Here is a 19,764-nt window from a genome sequence, read left to right as displayed (position 1 = left end):
AAACACACACTGCTGTACCTGACTGCTGTGGGACGGCTCTGTACTGACAGTGTATTGTCCTTTCTTCTTATAAGGACACATCCGCACAAACAGACTGCGATACTCCACTCTCACCTGGAGGGGGCGACACGACAGCCAATGCAAATCACATAAGATGCACAAGATGTGAAATAACAGCGTCTAGCCAATCCCAGTTATGCAAAAGATAGTGCTCATGTATACAAGTAATAATATATAGTATTTAGATAGTGCTTATGCATTTTTTTAAAGGGGACCTATTATGGAAAAGGGGTTTAAACCCAGTTGTGTGTCACCAGTGTATGAATATATCCAGCCTCTAATAGTAAAAATGAATTAATTGTATTTCACAGTGGAAACACTTTGATTGGCTGTAGACACCTTTCTACGTGTCATCATAGGGGAAAGCCCCATCCACTAGTAAGCATCTTTACCTCATTAGCATAAACAGCCCTGAGTGCCACCTTTTTCAAAATAGGGCTGGGAGCACAATCTCAATTGAATTTAAAGTTTAATTGAATTTAAAACAACTACGTTGGTGTCTAAGATATTGATATTGGCATCAGAGACTTATTTTACATGTTGTAGGTGTAAAATAGGTCCACTTTAATGCTGATGCCAATATCAATATCTTAGAGACCAAAGTAGCTGCTATACACCCAATATATTTCATATTATTTTTCTTAACTGAATGCTTGATTCTCATTGAATTCTCTCTTGATTCTCAGTGCAGATATTTTTAGATAAACACACAGCTTAAATAACACATGCAGATTATTTCTGGGACGGATTTAAAAGTTAAAATATATGTCCGCAGGTGCTCTATTTTTTACTAAAGCTCTATTTTTTTAAATATTCAAGGGTCATTTGATTATTATCAGTTTTATACCGCCTGTATTGTGTTGTACAAACACTTCATAGCTTGCATGTTATGCTGGTGGTACAACAAATACGGTATTTTTGCTAATATTCGATTTAAACGGTCTCATTTATTAGATTTTTCTCATATATGTATTAAGATTTGTTTAAAAAATGTTCATGAGTAGAATTTTACTGCTGGCTGAATTGAACATGTTAAAGTAAACGTGAATATATACTTTCAGGTCTTTGATGTAGTTTTACAAAAAAAAAAAAAACAAGATATTGAGAAGATATTAGAAAAAAAATAGAGAAAGTTAGCCAATCTGCTTTTTGCTGTTCTGATGCTATTTGTTAAACTTTTGGTTAAGCAACAATTGGTTGGGACAGAATAATACTAATTATAATTATGCCTATTACTATATTGTAGTATTTGCATAGCAATTTAAACTACCCCTTCAATATGTACAAGAAATACAAAGGAGTCTGAGTGCATCAATTATGTCAGGTTTTCACTTTTCTTGTGCTTAAATGTTAAAACGGCCCCCTATATGAATTGTCAATCACTGATATGCCCCCCCGCTAATTTGAGTTTAAGACCCCTGCATTAGAGGATGATTGAGTATGTGTTGACTGAGGTGATTGTCTTCTTTTTTGCTAGGCTACTTTTGAGCAAATGTCTGCCTTGCCATGAAAAGAATAGGTATTTTAAAAAATAGATAAATAACTATTTAGTGTAGGCTTGTATTTTACAGTACTGTTAAAATACTCAAACATGTCAGTGTTTTCAAACAATTATATTTTATTTACCAAAGTCAAACAAGTTCAGTTCATTTCAGTTGACTTTATTATTTCCCGTGGGTAGATTTGTTTTGCCAATTTCACATCTGTAACATCCATAACAGAGCTTGCTCATCATAAATGCAAAAATGTCAAATAAAATAAAACAATTTGTGTTCTATAGTGAGCAACTCTTATCCTTTTGATTAGCATTATTTAATTTTGGTTGTGCAGTTTAATTCACAGAGTTTCGACAAAGTGTGTTCTTGCACTTTTTTGATCACATCCATAGCACATGAATATTTTCTTCATTTAAAATATAAAATATGTTTACAGATTGAGATTTATCTGATCCCATAACTCTGTGGTTAGTTGTTTTGGAAATGTTTCAATATATTGTTAACATAGTTACAGAATTGCTCTTTTCCTTTTTCCTTTTAAAAGTGAAACTAAAGGTGAAGAGATTTATCTGCTCACAATCACAGACTAACACAATACCAAACTATTTATTTTAAATATTAGTGAAAATCAAAAGTAAAACTGAAAGTGAGTGGCCTATATTATCTTATATCATCTTTTACTTGTACTTTAGTATATTTTAGTATATATTTAGTATATATATTTCTATGGGGTATATATAAGTCTATATACCCCATAGACCAGGCATGTCCAAGCTCGGTCCTGGAGGGCCGGTGTCCAGCAAAGTTTAGTTCCAACCCCTAATCAGACACACTTGGGCTAGCTAATCAAGCACTTACTAGGCTTTCTAGAAACATCCGTGCAGGTGTGTTGAGGCAAGTTGGAGCTAAAATCTGAAGGACACCGGCCCTCCAGGACCGAGTTTGGACACCCCTGCCATAGACTTACAATTCATTACACATGTGAATGCGCCAGAACGAAAACGCAAGATTGCGCATCAAGTTTTGCAAGTTGCTGCTTTCCAAAGTTCAAGCTTGATGAACTCTGACCTTTGAATTAGCATTACGGGATTGAATGCAGTCAGTTCTACCTGAAATGTAAATTCTTGCCAATTTCCACAGTTATTCACAACAACAACATTTCGCAATCTTTAACTCTAGTGTGACTGAAGATTTACACAATCATCAATTTTCACAGATTGTGTATTATTGAGCGTCAGTACCTGTTTAGACAGCAGGCAGTGCATGATGAAGATCAGCATCCCCTGGAGGCTGTTGAGGATGATGAAGAGGTACAACATGACCTCAGTGCCGTTTTTCTGGAAGAGGAAAAAACCGAAAACCCAGGATCCTCCAAGAACACACAGCTGAGCCACTGCGGTCGCCAAAAAACTCCTGAAAACACAACAGAGTTCATCAAAACTGCTGATATAAGCACCAGGAATCACACACACACACACAAACACACACCTGATCTTGTGGAGTTTGGAGAGGTCTGGGTTGAGGCTGGAGAACTTTTGGGCCAGTTTCCACACAGTGATGATGAAGACAATAATGTTGAGGATGACAATGATGCAGACGGGTGCGAAGAAACTCAAGATTAAATAACCCTGGAGGGAAAGCCAACAGCTGGAAAACAACACACCATTCACAATGTTACAGCAAAAATTCAGCCCTCTTTGCCTTCATAGTCCCTAATATCGCTGATATCCTATTATAGATTTTATTAACTGGCTTTCTTAGTCTTCTACACTAATAACAGAATTGAACAAGATTGCAGTGGTATTTAATTGTGATAAATGTGCCTGGAGAAACAATGACTTTCATGCACAGTATACAGATATAGATGTGCTAATGTGAAGAGCATCCAGAAAGCATTCAATTTTTGTCACACGCTCACTCACTGTTTGTTTGTGCCGTATCCCTTTGGAAAGGCGATGGCAGAGATGGAGACGATGACGAGAGGGACTCCGTATCCCACCGCATACATGTACAGCTGTTTTAATGTGGTGTGAAAAACCAGAACAACCATCCGGTAGAGCTGAACCCCCTCCAGCAGCATCCAGCAGAACGCAGACAAGAAGAAGAAGTGGAGCAGACCGGCCACAATCGCACACGCCACCTGACATGATCATTACAGTCAATAATAACAGTCAGTATTTCTGTCAATAATTAGAGTTAAAATTTCTGTATGGTCAACAAACCTTAGTAGTTCTGTATATCTTGCAAAATAGCACAAGATTATCCATTTCAATATAAGTGAAATCAAATAAGGTTCAGCACAAAAGTAATCTAAATTTAATCCAAAAGTAGACTACAAGGGGGGTGGAATTAGGTTGCTGGAGGCTTGTCAACTGCATAACAGTGGAAAAAGATGTATTTATGAAAGGCACTACCAAGAGAAAGAAAGTAAATGATGAAAAGAAGGGGTCCCAAGACAGAGTCCTGAGGCACACCAGTGTTAACGGGACTGAACCAGGGTTCTGGAAATGGTTCTGGAAAGGAGGAGTAAATTATAAATGGGACAGAGGTTGTTCAAATGAGTGATATCACTGTTGATTCTCCATCTCCTATAAACTCTAGATATGAGACCCACACACACCTGATTGTGAGTGCTGGAGATCCCCCAGAGGAAGACGAGGTCTGCGATGAAGAGGCAGACGCTCAGATGGAGGTGGATGCTGTTCCGGGTGCCTTGGATTGAGCGGCAGAAGCAGAAGGTCAGGATACAGAGGAATAAACAGAGCAGAGACAGAAATAAACCCACACGCGTTATCAGAACCGATGCAAAAGTGTCCTGCAGGAGGGAAACAGGAAAAACACAGATTTTTATAGCAAAGATTTAATCTGAATTCTGAAATCTGAAATTCTGAACAGGTGTACCTGGATAGGATAGAGCGCCATCAGCACAGCGAAACTACTGAGGTGAGACCAGTGACACACTGTATGAGTGCTGTTAGACCACTCCCTCAAACAGCCCCGCCCAGACCACGCTCTCTCAGATTCATTCCAGTACACACAGGTGTAAGCCACACCCCCAGACTCTGCCCTCTCCTGAACAACAAGAGAGAGATTCTGTAAAGCAGATTTTCCACTACCTTGCCGAATATTTGGTATTTCCATGTGAACTTGGTACAGCGTGTTGCGATTACAAACCATCCTAGAACTCCAGGCATAGATAGATAACTATGCTGATCCTTGCTGACTGAGCCCTTGTCTAACTGTCCTTTTACCATAGACAAACTTTAAATTTAACTTTTCAGAATGCTGCACAGAGCATCACATTGGCACAGTGGGTAGCACGATCACCTGTTTAGGCATGCTGTGATTTGATTGGTTCAAATGCCATACTGCGGGAAAATCATGCTTTAGAAATCGCCAAATTGTCCAAAACGCAATTTCGATCAAATTTCAATTATTCGCTCAGCCCTATAGTGAATACCTAGTGCTCCCTTCATTATCACGATTTGAGTGAGACCCTTGAGCGCCACAACAAAAATTGATGCCCATTGCTCCTGGTGTTTGTCAACTCCTCAAAAAAAAAAAATTAATTCTGAGTATAAGATAATATAGGCCACTCACTTTCAGTTTTACTTTTGATTTTCACTAATGATTAATATAAATAGTATGGTATTGTGTTAGTCTGTGATTGTGAGCAGATACATTTCTTCACCTTTAGTTTCACTTTTAAAAATTATTATGGACAGCGCGATGTTGTTCTAGTGTGTGTGATCAGATAAATCTAGTGGCATAGCGCATGTGACAGGCTGTGGGCAGACAAATCTCTTCACTTTGAGATTTACTTTTGACAATTAACTTAAACAAGGGGTGTCCAAACTCGATCCTGGAGGGCGGGTGTCCTGCAGATTTTAGCTCCAACTTGCCTCAACACACCTGCAAAGATGTTTCTAGAAAGCCTAGTAAGAGCTTGATTGCTGGCCCAGGTGTGTCTTATTGGGGTTGGAACTAAACTTTGCAGGACACCAGCCCTCCAGGACCGAGTTTGGACATGCCTGACTTAAACAGCGCAATATTGTGCTAGTCTAACGTGAAGAGATTTGTCTGCTCACAGTTACAATGATTAATTTAAAGTGTGATGATGTGCTAGTCTGTGACTGAGCTGATAAATCTTTTCACTTTTAGTTTCACTTTTGGCCATTAATATGAATAGTGCAATGTTGTGTTAGTCTGTGTTGAAAGTAAATATGCCAGGTTTTTTACCTCCTCATGCAAAAATATGAGCTTCACATCAGACAGCTTTTTGGTGTCTGGATTACTGACGACAGCCGTCACCACCTTTGAGTTGAGCTGGTAAGTGATTTTTTTCTTGTCCACATGCAATCTCTTTCTGTTATCCTCTTGTAATGTTCTGCTCGTCTTGTGAGACAGATCACTGGATGAGTTCATATCTTTATAACTGATCAGCGCCACAAATGCGAAGCCTAAAAGACAACAGCATTTATATCTCTTAATGAGATGGATGATGCTTTCATAAGCGCAAATATATGTGCACATATATGTTCGCACCTGAATATGAATTGCCAACAACTGATTCCCAGCTGGTGCTGAAAAGGGCGGAGTCTGTGCTCAGAGTGACAGTCCCGCTGGGCGGAGTCTCATTCCGTGTGGCCACAACCTCAGCATCTGTAAGTCACATGATCATACAGAACAAGCACTTTCATTACTGTTACATCATTAAACACAGCATGTCTGAAACACCAACGCAGTCTCACAGCAATCCGCAATCCCGCAACGAGAGGAAGGTATATGGGACGGGGTTTGGGGGTCATGGCATGCAAGTCGAACGTTTTCATATGAACTCAATTGTATGATTTTTTTGCAAATTAGCCACTTTTCTGAAAATATGTAAAATAGTTACGTTTCTTTATGAGATCGGGCTGGAAACACTTTCTGAGGACCAGTTTATTTATACTTCTGCATCAAGTGTGAGTGGATGTACAGCATTGCCTTCACAAAGTCACATACACTTTGTCATAGCCTGATGTGCACCTCTGAAAATAGATGTCACATCGAAGAGGAGGGGTGTCGCCAGCAATTTCAATGTCAGAAATGCTGGGGGGTAGGGGGGAGTATTTTCAGCAGCAAGCATCAGTCCCTGAAAGGTGTTTAAAAGCATCATATTTGGCCTCACTCCACATCGTGCGTGCTAAGAAGCCGCACACAGTTGGCGAAGCATTGTTATTACCAGCTACAAAAGACATCGTCAAAGAGTTATTTGGAGAGGAAGCGGCACGAAAGGTAGATTGTCTTCCTTTGTCAGACAACACAGTAAGAAGACGCATAAGTGAGGTGCCCGATAATATTTCTTCACAACTTTTAGAACAGCTGCAAGCCAGTGAGTACTTTTCACTGCAGTTGGATGAAAGTACTGATATAGCGAATCAACCGTCCTTCTCTGTAAGGACAAATTTATTGAGGAACTTCTCTTCTGTAAACCCCTTGAAGGCAGAACCACAGGTCAGGACATACTTAATATGATGGATCAGTTCATGACGGACAATTCAGTAGACTGGTCTCGGTGTATTGGAGTGTGTACCGACGCTATGACCGGTAAGCACAGTGGCGTCGTGACTCTGATTAAAGAGAAAGCTCCCAACGCCGTTGGCACACACTTTTTCAAGCGCAATGAAGATGACTTGCATCAAGTGTTGAAGGATGTAATAAAGACTGTGAGCTATGTAAAATCACGCCTATTGAAACACAGACTCTTCCGTTTACTCTGCAAAGAAATGGGTGCAGATTACAAGGGTTTGCTGCTCCACTCAGGGTTGCGCTGGCTTTCCCGCGGAGCAGTGTTAAGTGTTTACGCACTGCGCAAAGAGCTGAGAGTTTCTCTCGGTTGAAAACCTAGAACTTTCCAAATGTTTTGAAGATGACACTTGGATACGGAAGCTGTCATACATGGCAGATTTTTTCCAGCATCTCAGTGTCCTCAATCAGAGCATGCAACGGCACAATGTTCACAAACTGAACGCACAAGACAAGGTGCGTGCATTCACGCAAAAATTATCCCTGTGGAAAAGCAAACTGCAAGGAGTAACAGAAATGTTTCCTCTCTACAACTGCAGACAACATAACACTCATAACTTTGTCTCACCTGTCACAACTTCAAGGCTATTTTAAACAGTATTTCCCTGAATGCTTATATTCCAACCAAAATAAACATATTATTGGAAATACTCTGACAATTGGCAATTTGAAAAAGAACCATTATTTCACAAGAGGGCTAATAGTTTTTCCCTTGACTGTATATGCATTGCTACAAGCAAGGCTTGCACCATAGTTTATGGCAAACATTAAATGCAGAAGTATAATCCAGGAGTCTTACAGGTATTTTGTGTCTCCATTTTGGTAACAGGCTCTTTCAGCTGAGGACCAATCAGACGCATGCTGTTCTCCACCATGTCCAGAAATACACTCAGATTCTCACTGTCAGCGACTTTTCCCTCCAACAGCAGATCATCAGTGGAATTGCACAAGCTCTGTCAAATTTATAATTAAAGTTCGTTCAGCACTGTGTAAGTGCACGTTCACAAAGCGCTAAGTGAATTTCTCACGCAGTGTGTGTGTTTCACCTCCAGTAGCTCCTCTGCATTGAAATGTTTTCTACTGGACCATTCAGAGACTCGCAGCTGTCCTTCAGCAGAGACATCATCTGATTCATCTACAAGAAAACACAGAAATCAAAGTCTATAGGAGAGTCAAAGAAGAGGCGTTGCAGTTTTGATTCTATAATCAAATAATTTCCCAAAATAGGGTTATGTAGAAAGCCCTTTAATTGCTGATATTAATATCTACTTTAATGTTTCAAATAATGATTATACAAATAAAATAAAATGTGGGTAAAATAATGTTCTATTGTCATGCCGCGCAAGAGATATACAAGGCCTTCCATAATATTAACACCCTGAGCAAAATGTTTATTGTTCAAAATTTTGCAACTGAGTGCACTGCAATGCAAATAAGTGTGCAACTGTGACAGAATACTGGACTGACAAAGTAAAGTTGCAGCATGCATTTAACCACATCAGTGTTTCTTTTCCCTTCGTGTTATCCATGGACACCACCCTGAATTTCTTCTCTTTCTGCTGGAGCAGGGTGAATGGTGCCTCGAGGATCACACCAGACTGTTCCTGGCAATAGTGAGTAACACCAGCCATCAGCTATTCAGACGATGTGCTCTGCAGGGTTCTACAGCACCAGCTTGAACACTGGCAGCAGAGCATCATCGTCACCCGAATATGGTCCTCAAAGGCAATTCCACCATGTATGTGGAGTGGACACTGGCGAGGCACAGATCTACTTTCACCGTCTGTGTTGAGGAAGAACTTTTCAGTGCCACTCCAGACCCAAGATCAGCCAAAAATCACCCGACATCAGGGAGCGCTTGCCAGAGCCCACCCAACCAGGGGTGTATGAGCCACTGCCATCGAGAGCGACAGAGCCCGAACACCACCGATGAGGAGCTTAGTGAAATGTCTGACCAGGTGCATGAGCCGGCAACATTGCCAATTGTGGGAGTCCTGGTGGATATAGAGAGACCAATCAAGAGCACCGCCCACCTCCCTACAGCTGAGGGCGAGCTGGAAAAGGAGATGTTACTCATTGATTTCTGGAGTGAAGTCAACCCATCCCCACTGTTCATAAACAGCAAAGACCCTGGTCCACTGTTTCCAGACAGCATAACACTCTCCTACCCCCACTGATAACTCCAGAGTCATCACACCCAACTCTCTCTCTCCACCACCTCATGTGCTAGCTCCTGCAGCCAGTCAGCTCCTCAGCTCACCCTCAGGTTCCATGTAGGGAGGTCTCAATGAGAGTCTGCCTGCCAGCATTGACAACTGGGTGGTTTCACCCTTCATCCTCTCCTCCAGCCTATGAGCTGCGGACTTCCTCGGCCCTCCGACTCTAAGAGTCCATGTTGGCTCACTCCTCCCTCGTCTCCACCATGGATCGTCAAACCACCTGCTCCGCCAGGCTCCCTCATCCCTCCGGCTCCACCTTGGTCAGTCATCGCTCTTCCTTCACCTCTAGACTCCACTCCTCTAGCTGCGCCTCACCCCCCTGTCCACAGTATATTTTTCCAAAATGATTCAGGCTTGTCCAGATGATCATTTGCATACCTCAAACGACTCTTCTTGTTGGCAGAATGCACAAAGGCTATCTTTTGCATCACCTTCCATTGAGCTGTTCTGTGTGAAGAGTGCGCTGGACTGTGAAACTATGTACAATAGCAGCAGCAAGATGTTCCTGGAGCTGTTTGGAGGTATTCTGTGGTCTGTCTGTGACCATTCCAATCATTCCTCACCTTTGCCTTTCAGATATTTTTCTTGGTCTAGCACATCTGTCCTTCACAAGAACTGTCATTAGGAAGTTCTTTTGAGGGTTCCCATGTTGCTACTTTCAGGTTCACAATAAAGAGAAGCATAACTAGCAATCCGCTATCTTAAATATCCTTCTTCATGATTGGTCACACCTGTGTTAGGATTGTAAATGTTCACTGAGTCTCTTAAATTAATGTTGTGTTGTAATCAATCAGCATTAAGTGATTACAGGTTTTGAAATCCAAACAAAAGAGAGGGTGCCCAAACTTTTGCATAGCCTGTTTTTCAGTTTCAATTTAATTTCACACATCTCAATACTGCTACACTATGTATTTCTGTCTGAAAAACATCACATTATCTAGCTTTCTCTAGAAACCGAATGGCATTTCATTGTGATCTTCCCTTATAAGCAAAGAGCTCATAATTATGCAGCCACAGAGGGGGGCCCAAATTTTTGCATAAACCTGTACTTACACTGTTCTGTACTTTCATATATAATTTTAAATGATATTAAAAATATGGAAAACCTAGAGATTGTAAGAATAGAGGTGAAGTATAAAGAATTTAAATGCTAATTAATTAGTAGTTAGGGGTCAAACTGTGGCCAAACATTCTACTAAACTTATCTTTACTCGCCTAGTACATTCAAGAGACATTTACATTCAGCAAGTATCAATAACATCACAAAGAATATTTTGCTAAAGACTTTGTAAATATTATGACAAGATTAAAATAGCACAACAATGATCCAGAAATGTTGTTCTTGGAACATTTTACTATGAAACTGTTAAGACCCTTGCTCTAAAAATATTTTAACTCTAAAAAATAAGTATTTAAACATATAGTTCACCCAAAACTGAAAATTCTGTCATCATTTACTCATCACTCACTCATTTCAAACATGTTTGATTTACTTTCTTCTGTTGAACACAAAGAAAAACATTCTGGAAAATGCTGAAAACCTGTAACCTTCAACTCCCATAGTATTTGTTTTTTCCTACTATGGAAGTCAATAGCTACACATTTCTAGGATTCCAACAACTTCGTTTGTGTCCCACTCAAGAAAGAATTTTCATTTTTTGGGTGAACTACCCCTTCAAATGTTATTTTAATAATGTTTCATCCTATCATTTATATAACCACTAGACACTGTGTGAAGTTTGTCAATAAAAAAAACTCCCCTGAGAATATTCCCTGATATCTTTACAGTTGATAGCTTATAAATATAAAACAGAACTATAGTGGAAGTACTGGTTATTACCTTTTCTGGTGTGTGGTCTTCATCAGGCTTAGAATTAAACTGATCACAGTCCATTTCTGTGTACAACATCAAAATAATCAAACACACTATATCGCACTGATTGACTTTCATAATATTCTCTTGCAGTGGTGTAAAATAACAAATTACAAATATTCAAATCACTGTAGTTGAGTAGTTTTTTGCAGGAATTGTTATTTGCTAAGTAGTTTTAAAGGTGCAGTATGCAAGTTTGACAACCAGTGGCTGAACTAGGTATTGCACTCCAGGTTCACAAAACAAACGCAAGAGCAGGTTGGCAGATTGACGACACCATCGGGAGAGTGCCTGACTATCGAACGTAAAAGCTGATTTAAATTATACTCTAAATAAAAGCAACAGCACGCGATAGAAGGAATATTTCCATATTAAAATGAGTGTTTGTTCTAACCAACACCTGAAATTCATATATTGGAAACGCCTTTTATTTCTCACAGCTGAACAACAGAAAACTGACAATGATCAGCTCAGGTATACCTCATGTGCTTTATTCAGTGTTAAATGCTAATAATGTGAGTTTGGATTACTTTTTTTTTGATGAATGATTTACTAGACATTTATTGCCATACTACTGAAAGCAGCAGCAGATAGTTAACCTCAGAGCTGGAAAATAAAATAAAAATAAAAAGTTTGAAACTGAACTTCAGAACTGTGCAAGCCAAGCTAAACAAATATCAATCATTCAGCATCTACATATAATAATGTTAAAGAGGTTTAATATGTATTCATTGGATTGTAAGCCTTAGTTGGAGTTGGAGTGCAGTGAGTGCACTATTCTGTGCTTCTGAATGGCTACATGTACATTTCTGTCGTGTTTTGTCTGGTACAAACAGCTAGATTGCTTATCATTGTTGCGTGTTGTTAGCTAAATAATAACCACCTCATGTATCTGCGTCCCATTTCAAGGCTGCTACTGTCCACTGGAGGTCGCATTTTCTGTCGCGGACACATGCTTTGAGAGCCTTCCTTACTGAATGAATGAAATATGCTGTTTTTCAACAAGGCAACCCGGGGTGCTGAAAAATAATTGGCTAAACTGGCATTGGGTGAGATAAAGGGACCAAAACAAAAACAGACATTCTGGCACATTGCGCACATTTTCAAAGCAGACTATCTGAATTCTGCATTGTTTCTCAGATAAACAAGAATATTCACTTGGCATGTTTCTGAAATAACTGCACACATATTATGATATTTTTATACTATAGAAGAGTCAAAAACTTACACATAACACCTTTAAAAATGTGTACTTTTACGCTCCCTTGAGTACATTTTAGCACTTTATTAGTACTTCATTACTTTCCCTCAACTTGCAGTCACTACTTTATTTGTTTCTATAAGTAGAAAATCAGTCCTGCGATTCTTGTCCAATCAAATCACACATAAAAAGTAAATCGCTTCATACTGAGCTACCTCAAGATGTTGGTGCTTAAATGCAGCAAACCATTTGGAAGCATAAAACTGCAAGAAGATGTTAAAATCTTGCACTAAATGCACTACAGAATGTTACGTTTACACACTCACATATGCACAGATTGCATGTAAACATATCAGCTTTTCACAGCGTAATACTCACTAGTCTTGAGTACTTTTACAGATACTCTTACTCTCACTACATTTTTGGGCAAGTAATGGTACTTTTACTTGAGTATGATTTTTCAGTACTCTTTCCACCACTGTTCTCTTGATGCTCTGATAATTTGTCATTTACAGATGTAAACCTCGTTCACTGAAGGAGAATGATTTCTCTGCATGAAAGACTCACAAAAAGCAGATTGCCCTGCTGCTGCTGAATCTGTGATAAGGTAATTAAATATGAAAGCAAAGTGCATGATGTGTTAATGATGTGATTGACAGGGTTCTACTAAGCTACTCTACTAACTAAGCAATATAACAGTTCATTAACAAAACTTGCATACTTTTTTCAGGGCATAGTCGAGGTAGGTGAATTGGATTATAATTTGATTGGTAGTATGTGTAGCCCTCCTGGCATGTGCAGATGAAGCCACATAGATAATTGATGCAGTCTCCGTTTGTGCCACAAATATCTGGAGTTTCTGAACACTCATCAATATCTGTGTGAAAGAGAGAAAAGATGAGTTAGAGAACATCCTCAGTGCCGTTATAGGCATTTTAATGTAACTGCACATCATTAGACACACACAGACTGCACATTTATTACTTGTAGCACAATAGGACATTGGCAAGTATATCATAATTTTTTTTTATCACAGTTCTGCCAGTGAGAATGGTTGAGCTCAAGTGCATATAGCAATAGTGCCTTGAACAGGCATGTCAGATACTAGAGAGCATTTGATTGGTCAGAAGATTTGATGAGAAACCTAAAGTCCCCAAGAAATCAAAACTAACTATATGATTTTATTAGCTCACATTGCTAGTTTTCTGGTGAATAATTCATCTGTGCATCTGTGTTTGTTTTCAGTTAATTTATCAGATATCAGATATCAGAGTCTGTTAGGTTGTAATAATTCTTCTAAAACCCCTTTCCCCATCTTTCTGAATGAAATGCCTACTTTACTACATCCAATCAGCTCACAGTAGAAAAAACAAGCCACGCCCACTGTTTTCTAATTTAAAATTCTGTTTCTTTAGGAACTGCATCACATTACGAAAAGAATAACAATTGCAGCTTTCCGGTTCATAGGGACTTTAAGTATGAGGTGAACAACGTTGATCCATTTAGGCGAAATTGACAAACTTCAAACTTTTTATCATTTTAATGCAAATTTTGACTCTGTTTTGGAGCACACTAGATTATAGATAACCTTAAGTCCAACATACTGATGCTACTATCTAATAAAATATTTATTTTAATCTCACGGGTACTTTAAATGTACAACCCAAACTTGTAGATTGAGTCTCACAAATCAAATTAAATTGATTAAAAAAATATGTAAACAAAAGGTACCTTGACATTGTTTGGAGTCAGTCGGGATCGAGGTCATCTCTAAACCTGGTTGAGTAGTAATATCTGAAGACACAGTATAAAGTTGAAGACACCGAACACCTGACAGAAAGTTGTTTTAGTATGAATCATACATCCTGAAAGTGTTCAGTGCTCCACTTTTTCCACATTTTGTTATGTTACCGCATTACATCATGTCCTAACTACACGTGATGCAGCGCTGATTCTGTGCTTTATTCACTGATAAACGCGACCGAGATTGAATACCGATTTACATGACATTTATAAACCATACCGAAAGCTGCAGCAGATAGATTTACCTCAGATCTTGAAAATACAATTACTAGCAAATATATAGTTTGAAAATGAACATTAGAACTGTGATTCAGTGCAAACCAGCAAACATCAGTCATTCAGCATGTGCTTTCAATAATGTTAAAGCAGTTTAATAAGCATTTATTAGATTATAAACCTTATTTTATTGGGAGTGCAGTGCACTATTCTGTACATCTAGATTGAAATTGAACATTTTCTGTCATGTCACTGTAATCCTGTCTTGTTGTATACTTAAGAAATGGTGTTATTCCAAAATGGATTCAATTCAATGTATCATTTAAAATTGAGGGTTATCTGATGCTTTTCTTCTGTCTGGAGGAAATGACTGGCTTTTAGCCTACCTAGTTGACACAGCCCATCTTCTAGCTCATCAATCTTTCAATTTTCACTTTTATTTTCTATGTTGGCTCCTCCAGATTTCCAGAGGCATGCCCAGTGTTCTCAAGAGAATGTTTATTAAAGGGATAGTTCAACCAATAAAGAAAATTCAGTTCTTAACTACTCGCCCTTATGTCATTCCAATTCCCTGAGATCTTCATTCAACATCAAAACACAAATGAAGATATTTTGGAGGAAAGGTGAGATCTCCCTCATCCTCCATTGACAGAAAAAGTTCCTGAATCGTTCCAGAAAGGAACCAATAATGTTGTTCAGTTCAAAACATTTCTCAATGGTTCAGTCAGAATATTATGAAGATACAGGAATATTTTTGTGTCCAGATAAAATGAAAAATAATGACTTTACTCAGCAGCTTTGTCTTCTCAGTGTCAGTATAAGGGAGCGCATTATAGCTAACGTCATTTCTACAGTATTTTGGCACACAAAGGTGTTAACAACAACAAAAACGAATTTAAATGAGCATTAGATGTGGCGTTACATGGACATTGGAACAATAAGACCTGTGCAAAAATATTTAAGACCTAGAACAGCTGATTGAAGACTTTTTAAGGCCTAAAATTTCGATTGTTAAATTTTAGACTTTTTAAGACCCTGGGGAAACCCTGAACCCTTTGCGTGAATGAACCCTTTAGCATAATTTTGAGATTATTTAATGTAATAAAGCAGGTTTCTGAGAAAAAAAGGTGCGAGACCTGAGAAGAGAAAAACTCCGTGTTTATATTACTTTTCAGGCCACCCTCTGGCTATTTTAGTGGTTTCCCTTCCCAGCACATTGCTGTCCATTGAGACCTGACATTATAAAGCTACTGTTCCTGTTATGAATTCCAAGATGCATTGGGATACTTCTTTGCTTTAGCTTCATATGTTTCATAAAGAAATGTAGGATCACAGGATGAAAACAACTGACAAAACCAAACCAGTACAATCAGGCTTTGTTGGCATCATGATGCTGATCAGCAAATTCCTCAGTTAACTCAAATTTTGATCCCGAGTGCTTGCAGATGAATGCAGGAAAAATCTGCTGATCACAGGCTTTAAAACTTACATTTTTCAAAAATAAAGGTAAAAAAATGTAACCATAAAACGATCAAATTGAAATATGTCATTTTTTTCTTTCCCCGACACCGAGTACACAGGCAATAGTGCGAAAATGTAGTGCACATTTTATTTACATATTTATGAAAGCTATAATTCTGCTAAAAACTTGATGCGTCAATAATAATATGTAATTTGTTGTTTGAAATCTGTCAGTGGCTGTGTATAAAAGCATCTGCTAAATGACTGAATGAAAATGGAAATGTACAAAATAGATTCAGTCAATACCGTGACATGCTGCTGCTGTTGTAGGAATCAAACTCAACAATCCCTTATCGCTAGCGCTGGTGTAACTTCTTTCTGTACTTAAACTTCTTCTAAATGACAGAAAGAAACCTGGAGGAGACAAAAAATATACAAATATATTGATAATAACGTGCATTTATATTCATAAAGCATCCTGAACGCTGTTAAATATACAGTTTATCTGTTTGGATAGAGTTGCTTAAGCGTAAACAATCATGTTCACTCTAACGTTACTCCACAAACAAATAAAAAGATATCGCACACTCTCAGAACTGGAAGTTATTGGTCATTTCTCACCTTCACAGATGATTCGGGTTCCTTTTGATTTAATTAACGTGAAAATGTAATTGAAGACAACCTTAGTAAGTAATAAAAACATAAGTAAACAGATGCTAATTTCCAAATTCTTCATATTGACTACGGTGCTGCATGACTAGCTAGCTGTTATCATTTATAAAGTTTCACTTTGACCTTTAAAGACAGATTTTATAAACAATTTTTTTAAATATCTGTCGACGGTCTCTATGATTATGAATTAACACAGAGCTAACTCTTTTAATGCTGTCTTAGAGCTAGACTGGGTGTGGGCAGAAGTAAAAGGGACTGAGAATTATCAAAAAAGAAAAAAGGTTGAGAAATGCACGCACTTTGGCAATCATTCATCAGTGTTTTTTTAGACTTCTTAACTTATTACGACTTACTGTGTAGAATAGCCTATGTGAACAACATCTGTATGGTTAATATTCTTACAACGGAATCTTTGAAACTGAAACCGTTTTTCATGTTTCTGACATATTTCCAGCAGCAACTTCAGAGCGTATTTACGAGACTTGTTAACAGTAAAACAGGCTACTCTCCCAAAAGATGAGCCAATTAAGCTCCACAATTCTGTATTAGCCTATAAGTTTGTGATATATCAAATTCCTGAAATCTGACATTAAAGGTCCTAAAAGCGTATGCTACTTCTCCTGAGGGCTATGTTGAGTTATTTCACCTAGTTTTTACACAACTGAAAACACTGAGCTGTGAGCGCTTCTCCGACTCTCGGTGCTTCTATATAAATGCATGCTGAGCGCCTTCCTACGCAGCCAACATTGTAAAAACAACAACAATATAATCTTTATTTAAAACAGAAACCGCTGTGTCCTTTTGTTGCAGACACACTCCCAGGTGCTGACTTACCCAACATTAAAGCTATATATATATATATATATTTACAACATCTGTGAACATGCAGTAAAAGCTACTCACCCAAAAGCAGTGCCCATTTTGGCTCCATGTTCTAAGTATCTTATTTTAAGCTCAGGTAATTTAAGTCTGTGTTTTTAAAGTCCCGAAAGCTTTATGCTCTTCTCAGGTTGTACTTAAGGATGCTAAAAAGATGATATTTATCTTGATAAGTTCTGCAACATGCATGGCATTTTAGAGATGATCTCTCTGCTGTTCTCCACTGCATTACTAGCATTAGATCCCTCAAACCACAGAGAGTCCCTCCTTCCCGAATACAAAAGATTAGTTTGATAAAGCTGTGTGTGTGTAAAGCTAAAAATAGTAAATAGCATGATGGCTGATTTAATTGATATGAAATTTTGAACATTAATGTATATAATTTCTGTATAAAATATTTTTTTGCATTAAATTTGCATTTAAAAAAACGAAAGTAAAAAAAGGAACTCCACATACCAATAGACCATATGTTACAGTTGCCTAGAATTAAAATGAAATAATATTAATACTTAATATTTTTTATTCTCTCTCTCTCAATTTTTCTATTGTATCTATTTATTCCACGTCTGATGGTTTTATATACAGGAAACATGCACTTACTTCTCCATTATTACTATTATTTACATTTCGTGATCAATGCAAGAGGTATCAGAGCTGACGTGTCATCAAAACTATTGATGTGACAAAAGGTTTACAAATCAATCAAAATGACTGCATGTTTCTTCACCTCCTCATGTGTAAAGATGAGCGTCACTGGTTTTGACAGATGTTTGGTGTCTGGATTACTGACGACGGCCGTCACCACCTTTGAGTTGAGCTGGTAAGTGATCTTTTTCTCCTTCACATCTGATTTCTCTCCATATTGTTGAACAGATCACTGGACAAGTTCATATCTTTATATCTGACCTGAGCCACAAATGCAAAGCCTATAAGATAGCATTTACACCTCATCATGAATATGAATATGATTTCATGAAGATTTATTTGTGAATATATGTAAGTATCAGTACCTGATTATGATTTGCCAACAACCGTTTCCCAGCTGGCGTTGAAGTGGGCGGAGCCTGTGCTCTGAGTGACACTCCCACTGGGCGGAGTCTGATTTCGTGTGACTGAAATCTGTGAGTCACATGATCATACAAAATTCTCATTAAAAACTTGCATAAAAAAATTTGCAATATTTTTAGTGTAAATAAAAAACATTGTAAAATTATAGGTGTTTGACGCATTGATTGCATTTTCATAAAGATCTTTCTTTTTATAATGGTAAAAAAATATTTAAAAAAAAATACCATTTCATCATTATTTGTTTTTCCTTAATTATTAACTTAACTTATGAAACGAGCGTCAGAAATGCTTCAACTAAAGTTATAAACTGAAAAAAATCTAAAATATCCGTAATGTCCGTTAACAATTCGCGCGCTCCCACAAATTTAAAAGTTAACGGCTATTCCTGCTAAACGCCGCACTCGTCCATTAGTTTATACTAACAGCAGTCAATTATTTTACGAAACAATTGGTACATCAGTGTGTTGACTATATTTTCGTGTTGGTTAGAGGCGGATGACTATAAGTTGATTACAAGTTTGCTCTGGCCGCTATATGATGAAATATAAAACGTCATAAGCATGAGGGGAAAAGTTTGAAGAAACGGAGGAAATAAGGTATGTACAGGTGTGTTCAGATTTGCGAATGTGCTGGAGTCGTATTAACACTGTTGTTGGTGGTGTTTTAGCTCTTACAAACAAGAAACAGAATCTACTCACCCAAAACAAGTGCCCATTTTAGCTCCATTTAAGAAAACTTCTACGTTTCCAGTCACTTTATCTGTTTGTTGAAGGTTCGCGATATACAAGTCTCCAGTCGCCACTAGTTCCTTCGCGTCATTAAAGTGTTTACCTCTGTCTCACCAGTCATTTGATCCACCTACAGTAGTTCCGAGGAATCCCAAAACCTTGGTTATCACTGCTGAAATATATATACAATTTTCACCATGTTCTGTTGTATTCCTCTTCCTCGTGTCGATCTCTTTTGGCTGCTTTCTGACTGAAAGTGAATGAGGTAAAATCTGATATATCATCTAACCACAAGATGTCCCCCTTCCCGAGAACATGATTCATTTTCAGCTGATTTCACAATGAGCAATATAAACCTAAAAATAATAAACAGCATGACAATTGAAATATTGTACATCCCTTTTATGTTGTACGTGTTCTTTTCAAACACACATACAAGTTCTTTAATAAAATAAAATGAGCATTTCAGTATATCCAGGACATGTTTTAAAACTGATGAGTATACTCTTTTGGAGACTTT

The 19,764-nt window shown here is 38.0% G+C and overlaps 2 protein-coding genes across 2 annotated transcripts in view; both read right to left on the bottom strand.

Moving 5' to 3' along the window:
- Window positions 1–14,558, bottom strand: part of LOC130222021 (adhesion G protein-coupled receptor E5-like) — a 15,246-nt gene extending 688 nt beyond the window's left edge. Inside the window, 14 exon segments of the mRNA XM_056454628.1 lie at window positions 19–114; window positions 2,798–2,969; window positions 3,045–3,203; window positions 3,479–3,696; window positions 4,177–4,371; window positions 4,458–4,628; window positions 5,796–6,016; window positions 6,102–6,218; window positions 7,924–8,077; window positions 8,171–8,205; window positions 8,208–8,259; window positions 11,184–11,239; window positions 13,139–13,294; window positions 14,149–14,558. Coding sequence (XP_056310603.1) covers window positions 19–114; window positions 2,798–2,969; window positions 3,045–3,203; window positions 3,479–3,696; window positions 4,177–4,371; window positions 4,458–4,628; window positions 5,796–6,016; window positions 6,102–6,218; window positions 7,924–8,077; window positions 8,171–8,205; window positions 8,208–8,259; window positions 11,184–11,239; window positions 13,139–13,294; window positions 14,149–14,185 — 1,839 coding nt within the window. The 5' untranslated portion in view covers window positions 14,186–14,558.
- Window positions 1–19,489, bottom strand: part of LOC130221994 (adhesion G protein-coupled receptor E5-like) — a 34,822-nt gene extending 15,333 nt beyond the window's left edge. Inside the window, exon 1 of the mRNA XM_056454608.1 lies at window positions 19,215–19,489. Within this exon, the coding sequence (XP_056310583.1) occupies window positions 19,215–19,242 (28 nt within the window). The 5' untranslated portion in view covers window positions 19,243–19,489. The remainder of the gene's footprint in view (window positions 1–19,214) is intronic.
- Between the last annotated feature and the right edge of the window lie 275 nt (window positions 19,490–19,764).

The sequence above is a fragment of the Danio aesculapii genome, chromosome 1 (assembly GCF_903798145.1).
Source record: "Danio aesculapii chromosome 1, fDanAes4.1, whole genome shotgun sequence".
Classification (NCBI taxonomy): Eukaryota; Metazoa; Chordata; class Actinopteri; order Cypriniformes; family Danionidae; genus Danio; species Danio aesculapii.
Note: the sequence above shows the minus strand (reverse complement) of the source record. Positions and strands in the feature narration are given on the sequence as shown.